This window comes from Neomonachus schauinslandi, chromosome X (genome assembly GCF_002201575.2).
Source record: "Neomonachus schauinslandi chromosome X, ASM220157v2, whole genome shotgun sequence".
NCBI lineage: Eukaryota > Metazoa > Chordata > Mammalia > Carnivora > Phocidae > Neomonachus > Neomonachus schauinslandi.
In genome coordinates this window covers 84,991,097-84,998,910 of record NC_058419.1, presented here as the reverse complement: position 1 = coordinate 84,998,910, position 7,814 = coordinate 84,991,097, and the positions used below count along the sequence as shown (strand labels likewise).

At 52.3% G+C, this 7,814-nt stretch overlaps 1 protein-coding gene across 3 annotated transcripts in view; it reads left to right on the top strand.

The window, feature by feature from the left end:
* The window catches only part of PORCN (porcupine O-acyltransferase), a 9,796-nt gene extending 2,283 nt beyond the window's left edge, over positions 1-7,513 (top strand). The window contains exons 4-14 of one of the 3 annotated variants that reach the window (XM_044911694.1): positions 255-436; positions 517-647; positions 763-780; positions 2,012-2,026; positions 2,126-2,251; positions 2,416-2,516; positions 3,651-3,727; positions 3,828-3,891; positions 4,009-4,094; positions 5,124-5,234; positions 7,089-7,513. In XM_044911694.1, the coding sequence (XP_044767629.1) occupies positions 255-436; positions 517-647; positions 763-780; positions 2,012-2,026; positions 2,126-2,251; positions 2,416-2,516; positions 3,651-3,727; positions 3,828-3,891; positions 4,009-4,094; positions 5,124-5,234; positions 7,089-7,190 (1,013 nt within the window). In that variant the 3' untranslated portion in view covers positions 7,191-7,513. The remainder of the gene's footprint in view (positions 1-254; positions 437-516; positions 648-762; positions 781-2,011; positions 2,027-2,125; positions 2,252-2,415; positions 2,517-3,650; positions 3,728-3,827; positions 3,892-4,008; positions 4,095-5,123; positions 5,235-7,088) is intronic. The other 2 variants (XM_044911693.1, XM_044911692.1) reach the window with 2 other exon arrangements.
* The last annotated feature ends 301 nt before the right edge of the window (positions 7,514-7,814 follow it).

The window sequence follows — 7,814 nt, the reverse complement described above, 5'->3', positions numbered from 1 at the left end:
TTCCCCCCCCACGCCCCCCCCCCCCCCCCCCCCCGCCGCCGTTCGTCTGTCCTAAGGCGTGTACGCACGCGCCTGACACTTGAGTCAGGGCGTCTGCTGGTCCTGGGCCCACCTGCTCACCTGCCTGTCTGACACCGTGCCCACCTGTTCACACTTGACCTCCTCTTTTCCTACCACCTCTCACCCGGTGCTCCCCATTCCCCAACGCGGACCTGCTCTTTGCCTGTCCACTTGACCATGGGCGCCACACATAGGGGCCCAGATGATCGTGGCCATGAAGGCGGTGTCTCTGGGCTTCGACCTGGACCGGGGCGAGGTGGGTGCCGTGCCCTCGCCCATGGAGTTCATGGGCTACCTCTACTTCGTGGGCACCATCGTCTTTGGGCCCTGGATATCCTTCCACAGCTACCTACAGGCTGTCCAAGGCCGCCCGCTGGTGAGGTCCTGGGTGGACAGGTGGGCAGGGACTGTGGGAGCCCCCGTGGGGCAGTGTTCATGGAGCCTTGATCCCCACAGAGCCGCCGATGGCTGCAGAAGGTGGCCCGGAGCCTGGCGCTGGCCCTGCTGTGCCTTGTGCTGTCCACCTGTGTGGGCCCCTACCTCTTCCCATACTTCATCCCCCTTGATGGTGACCGCCTCCTTCGCAAGTGAGCACAGCCTTTGAGGCCTCTGCCCAACAGTGAGGGGGTTGGGTAGGGACTTGGGGTCTCCCCGGCTCTGAGCCTGTCTCTTAATCCTTCTATCTGTCTTCTGTTACTACAGCAAGAAACGCAAAGCCAGGTAAATGAAGGCAGGTGCTAAGGGCGAGTGGGGCTGACTGGGGGTTGGGGGGGTCGCAGTCTGTGGCCGGTTTGTTCTGTAAGTCCGAGACTGGCCGACCATCTGTCCCACAGCTAGACAGAGACTGAGTGTCTATGGCTGTTGTTTGACCACGGTTGGCTCTGTGACTCTGTATGACTGACACTCCCAACACATAACTGTGCCTGGCTGTCCATCTAGTCCACGGCTAGGAATAAATTATGCGACGACAATGGGGAGTGACAAGTATGTATTGGTGGGTGACGCCAACCTGCCTGTGACGCTGGCTGGGGGTGTATATGGGTTGTTTGCCTGTCAGCCACTCACCCTCCATGTGGGACTGGTGTTCCGGCTGTCTCGCTGTGCCATTGTCGATGATGGGATGTGTGCCTATCCCTGGATAAGATAAAGCGGGGTCGTCCATAACTCTGACTGGGAATGGGTCTGTTGTGTGTCTGTCTGTGATGGATTCCGCCTGTGAGTCTGCCTTCTCTGGCCACCTGGTGCTGTCTGGCTGAGGGCTCATGACCGACCGTGTGTCTGTGCCTGTCTGTGGGACCGACCATCCACCTCTGGTGCGACTGTAGGATTTCATCCGGCTGTTTGATTGTATGACCCAGTGCCCCACTCACTGGCCGCTGATGGTGGCTGATGCTGAATGAAGCTCCCAAAGGGTGGAAGGACTTGCCTGGGGTCACCCAGCTAAGCAGCCGGACATTATTCCCAGGCCCTATTCCAGAACCTACACATTTTCTGGGACGCGGTCTCTTTTTCACCATGTCTGATTGTTCAGCTGACAGGATGACTGGATTGAGCGTAGCACTGTGTACGTGTGCAAAGCAGGGTGCTTGGTGGTGTCTGTGCCGGAGTAAAGGACTCCGGGGTATCTTCCGGTCACTGGGTCAGACTGCAGAGCTGCGAGGCTGGGAGTCTGAGAGCGTTTGTGCCCGGCCCCGTGGCTGTGTCGGTGTGTGGCATGGTGAGGTCAGGCCTCTGACGGTGGCTGGGTCTGGATGTCTGGCCACGTGAGGCTACAGGACCGGGTCATACGGTAGGGCGGCTCACACTTCTGTTTGGGGCGTACGTATGCGTGTGACTATCTTTTGCCGCCATGTTTCTGTCTTGTCTACAAACAACTCTGGCCAGCCTCCAGGTCCTCTCTGACTCTCTTTCCTTTCTTCTCTGCTGCCTTCCCGAACCCTGGGGGCCCTAGGGGCACCATGGTAAGGTGAGTCTGCAGAGTGGGGCTGGGGATGCTGACACGTGGCGGGGTGTCATGCTGGGGGCCTAGGAGTGATCCCTCTCTCCCCCCCTACTTTCTCCCCAGGTGGCTGCGAGCCTACGAGAGTGCTGTCTCCTTCCACTTCAGCAACTATTTTGTGGGCTTTCTGTCCGAGGCCACGGCCACGTTGGCAGGGGCCGGCTTCACCGAGGAGAAGGATCACCTGGAATGGTGGGGAGGGCTGGGGGGGCCCCCCCTCCCACAGGGTGCTGCCTAGAGGAGCTGCAGGGAGGGGGGAGGGAGTCCCGGGGGAGGGAACCTCCAAGACGAAAGTATGGAGGTTAGATGGATGGGTTGAGACCCCAAATGAATTTGCAGGTCTCTTTTGCCTACAGGGACCTGACGGTGTCCAAGCCACTGAACGTGGAGCTGCCCCGGTCCATGGTAGAAGTTGTCACAAGCTGGAACCTGCCCATGTCTTATTGGCTAAATAACTGTGAGTCACCAAGTCACCACTCCAAGAGAGCTGGGAGTCCTCAACCCAGGCCCTTTTCCACTCATATATAACAAACATTTACTGAGAACCTATTGTGTACTAGACACTGAAGATACTGCAGGGACGAGAAAAAAAAAACAAAAAAAAAACAAAGTCCCTGGCCCCTGTGGAGTTGGCATTTTTGTGGGGTGAGCAGACAGAGGAAAAAAAAAATACGTAATAGTTCAAGTAGTGACAGGTGCTATGGTAAAAAAAAAAATGAAGCAGGTAAAGATGATCTGGGAGTGTTGGCAGGAGTGGGGGGAGGGAGTGTTGCAATTTTAAATAAATTGGCCAGAGCAAGTCCTACTGAGGAGGTGACATTTGAGCAAAGACCTGAGCAAGGTGAAAGAACAAGCAATGCCGATGTGTGGGGCAGGAGGGGAGCAGATGGAGAGAACAGCCAGTGCAAAGGCCCTGAGGCAGCACACTGGGCATGCGTCTGAGGAACAGGGAGGAGACTGGTGCAGTGGGAGCAGAGTGAGCGAGGGGACCAATGGCAGGAGGGGAGGGCAGAGAGGTGACAGGGTCCTGGAAGGCTTCATTGGCCACGGTGAGGATTGGGGCTTTTTCTCTGAGAAATGGAGGCACAGCAGGGGTGTGAGTGGGGGGGCGGCACTGAGGGCTGACTCGGGTTGTAACAGGGCCTTCTGGCTGCTGTGAGAGCAGACAGGGTGGAAGCTGTAAGGAGGCCATGGCAGTAGTCCAAACAAGCTACGGTGGTGGTGGCAGGGGATGTGGAGAAGAGAGGGCAGATTCTGGATACGTTCTGAAGGTGGAACTGACAGGATTTGCTGAGAGTTTGCTTGTGGAATATGGGGGTGGGGGGACAGAGCGAGGGTGATTCTAGGATTTTGCCCTGAGGACCTGGATGAGTCTCTTGGACATTGGCTGAACTTGGGGGCGCTATGGGAGGAGCAGGTGGGGAGGGAAGATCAGGAGCTAAGTTTTGGACATGGGACGTTTGGGGCCATTATAAAGATTTTTATCCTGGGGGCTCCAACAGGTTGCGGGTTCCTCGTCTTGCCCTCTGGCCCCCCAGGGAAGGGCAGAGGGGATCCCAGGAGACTCTTGACCCGCATCTCCCCCTTCCAGATGTTTTCAAGAATGCTCTCCGCCTGGGGACCTTCTCAGCGGTGCTGGTCACCTATGCGGCCAGTGCCCTCCTGCACGTGAGCAGGGCAGAGCGGGCTGTGGGGTGGGGAGAGCTGGGCGGGGGTGGGGGGGCAGGGCCTCCTCCTTACTCACCTCACTGCCCCCTGGGCCCTCCAGGGCTTCAGCTTCCATCTGGCCGCGGTGCTGCTGTCCCTGGCGTTTATCACTTACGTGGAACATGGTGAGTGCCGAGCCCAGCCCAGCAGATGGGATGGAAGGTGGGGGCAGGGCTAGAACCACTGTCCCCTGAGGGTAACCCGCCCCCCCCCCCCCCATTACCTCCTGGCATCCGCCCCAGTCCTCCGGAAGCGCCTGGCTCGGATCCTCAGTGCCTGCGTCTTGTCGAAACGGTGCCCACCAAACTGTTCGCACCAGCATCGCTTGGTGAGGGTTCAGCCCGGGCAACCTCATGCCCAACACTCCCCCTCAAAAACGTTACTTCCGTCTCCATCTTGTATCTGTCTCAGGGTGCCCAGCTTCCTCTTCTGGTGCCTGAGCAATCCCCAGAACCTCACTTCTACTCACTGGCATCCATTTCTCTCACAAACATTTATCAAGCCCCTGCTGTATACACACCTGGCATCCGTCTGCCCCTCCCCCCCCGTGAACATTTATTGAGCACCTGCTGACATCAGGCACTGTTCTAGGCACTGGAGACACAGTGGTGAACAAAAAAGACTAAAGTCCCAGCCCTATGGGACAACCATTTTAACAGATGAGACAGTAAATGTTTAAAGTCAGTAAAGTATAATAGCTTCTTAGATTGTGATAAATGCCAAGGAGTAAAGACATGAGGGAAAGGGGAAGGGAAGTATGGAGGGGGTGAGTGTTTTCAATTTTAAATAGGGAAGTGACTTTTGAGTTCTTTAACTGAAGGAGATGAGGAAGAGAAGCATTCCAGGCAAAGCGAGAACAATGGGTGTAAAAGCTCTGACATGGGAGAGAGCCTGGAATATTTGAGGGACAACAAGGAGGCCAGTGTGGCTTGAGCAGAGCAAGCGAAGGGGTAGAGTGGTGGGTCTCGTAGGTCATGGTGGGAATTTGTTTCAGTTTGTTTTTTCATTGTTTGCAATAATATGGACAACCTCAGGTTTGTCTCCCACCCGGCAACCGACGTTTATCACCATAAGCCCCCAGCTCAAGCCCCTCCATTCTTCCTCTTCTGCCTGAGCAGTCGCATCTCCCCCTGGATGCCCTCAGGCTAACAGTACCCTCATCCTTAGATACCTCTGGAGTTCCCATAGGAAGTTCCAAACCATCTTTTTCCTACCCCAGGGGGTGCCCTGTGCCCTGGACATCCTCATTCCTGGGACCCACTGGGCCTTGTGCATCTCCCTGGGCTCCCCTGCCCAGGTGGGGCTGGGGGACAGTGAGTAGATCCAGCTGCCAAGCATATCCATCTGTCCCCCGCAGGGCCTGGGGGTGCGAGCCTTAAACCTGCTCTTTGGGGCCCTGGCCATCTTCCACCTGGCCTACCTGGGCTCCCTGTTTGATGTCGATGTGGACGACACCACAGAGGAGCAGGTGAGGTGGGGCCCTGGGCTGGAGGTTACTTAGGGATGTGCTACCTGCTCATGGGAACCATGAAAACAAAGGTGAAGAGGCTGAGGCATTGAGGACCTGGTGTCATGTGTCCATCTAGCTTGCAAAGCTAGTGCTCCTCGCTCCTTCTTTCCCAGGGTCCTTCTGGTTGATTTGTCCTGTAGGGGCTTTTATTAGGGTGAAGCGTGCAAACTATGTTTATTTTACTTATAAAATTTATTTTATGGAGATGGTGTGCAAAATCCAGGTTTTACCTTTTTTTTTAAGATTCTATTTATTTGAGAGAGAGAGAGAGAGAAAACGGGAGCAGAGGGAGAGGGAGAAGCAGGGTCCCTGCTGAGCAAGGACCCCAACGCAGGGGCTTGATCCTAGGACCCCAGGATCATGACCTGAGCCGAAGGCAGCCTCTTAACCAACTGAGCCACCCAGGTGTCCCCAGGTTTTACTTTTCAAAAAATTAATTATTTCATCATATTTTTGTTTAGGTAGAATTCGCAAGGTTTCTTTCTTATTTGATTAAGGAAGTATTTTTACTCAGGTTGAATGTGCAAACTCTGGATTCTGCTTTAAAAATGCACATTAAAATATATGTACTATTTTTATTCATGTGGAGTATGCACATTCCAGATTTTACTCCTTTTTAAATGAAAGACGATTTTAAAAATACTGTTTCTTCATATGGCTCTTGCAGGATCCAGGTTTTGCTTCTCTCTTAGTTGAATTTTTAATTTTTAATTGAAAATAAAACTTTTATTTTCTATTTTGTCATTAAAAACAATTTTTAATCTTCATTCAGGTTGAGTGTGCAAAATCTGGGTTTTGTTTTATTTTTATTAAAACATTTAAAAATAGCTAATGCATATATCACAAGGTTCAAAAACAAAACAGTATTCAAGATGTTCAGGGAAAAGTCTTGCTCCTACTGTCTACTTCCTCCCTTCTTACAGGTAACTACTTTTAATCATTTTATTAAAATATCCTTCTAAAATATAAGTGCAACAGTATATTTATAATATATTTTAATTCCCTCCCTCACCCCAGGTTTTACCCTAAAATAACTCATGAATGAAACTGTTCTGCATGTCACTGTTTTCACATATAGTTCTTGAAAATCTTCCACATAAGTACATGGAATGTCCTCATTCGTTTTCCATTGCGAAGATATGACAATATGACACAGTGTAGTTTGTCCCTTATCAGTGAACACCCAGGCGATTTCCAGCCCTTTCCTATTGCAAATGGTGCTGCAGCAAGTAATAATACCCCCGTACCCATGTGGATTCACACAGGTGCAGACAGGAACTATAGGATCTAGCCTCCATAGTTATAATGAAAAAGTTTCTTTTTTGCCTCCCCCACCAACCGTGTGTGACCATATCTGTCGCCCTACCAACAGAGTGCCTCTCAGACTTCCTGGATAGGTTTGCTGGTTTGAGAGGAGGAAGATTATGAGTGAAGCTGAGTATCATTTCATATATTTAAGAGCCAGTGGGGTTTTTCCTTAGTGAGAATGGCGTACTCCCCTCCTTTGCCAGTTTTTTTTTCTTTTTGAAAAATCACTTTCTAGGAGCTCCTCCTGTATTAGGGAGAGTACGGGGCAGAGGATGGAATTGCCTTGTTTTGTTTTTAAAATAATATTTAAAGAAGAAAACATGAAAGAAAAAAACACACACACACACACCAGAATCTGCTTACCTTTTCTATGTACCCAGTCTCTTCTCTGGGGCCTCACCTAGGGTTACCATGGAGTCACAGAAATGTCCTGGAACAAAGGATGGGTTTTCCTGAGACCTTTTTTCTTGCCAAGTGGGACTGTCACCTCTTTCTCTCCCACAGGGCTACGGCATGGCATACACTGTCCACAAGTGGTCAGAGCTCAGCTGGGCCAGTCACTGGGTCACTTTTGGATGTTGGATCTTCTATCGTCTCATAGGCTGAGGCACATCTGTGGACCCTCATAGCTCCCTCAAGACCCCTCCTCAGGGTGCCAGCTCTGATGGGGGATGAGGGAAGGCCCTATCTCTAATTCTTGACCCCTCTCCATCCTTGACCCCCGACACCCCTACACACACACACACACACACACACACTTTCCATGCCTGTCGATCCCCACTCCACCACAAGGCGGGAAGGGGGTGGTCCCTGCTGGGGCCTGGGGTGGAGGATGCTCGGGGAAGTAGAGAGGGGGAGATCCAGGGCCTCCCCGCCTTCCTTCTCCCTTTTTATATACAGTTTGTTATTGTCAAATAAAAGTAGGAAAGATATAAAAGGCTCTTTCTTCACTGCTCAGTGGGGAATAGAATTGAGTGAGGAATGGGCACAGCACGGATAAAGGTTTGGAAGCTGGAAATCCTGAAGAGGGAGCAGGTCGTGATCGGTTCATGGTTAATTTATTATTGTTCAGGGTTGGATGATGAGCCCGAGGACTGCACAGCCTGATTTGAGTGGAGCCAGGACACACTGGATAGTTGCATGTGGAGTGGGGCAGTGTGTGTGTGTGGGGGGGGGGACCTGATACTAGCTGGCTGGAAAACTGATTGGTTTTCTGATTGGTTATTCTGA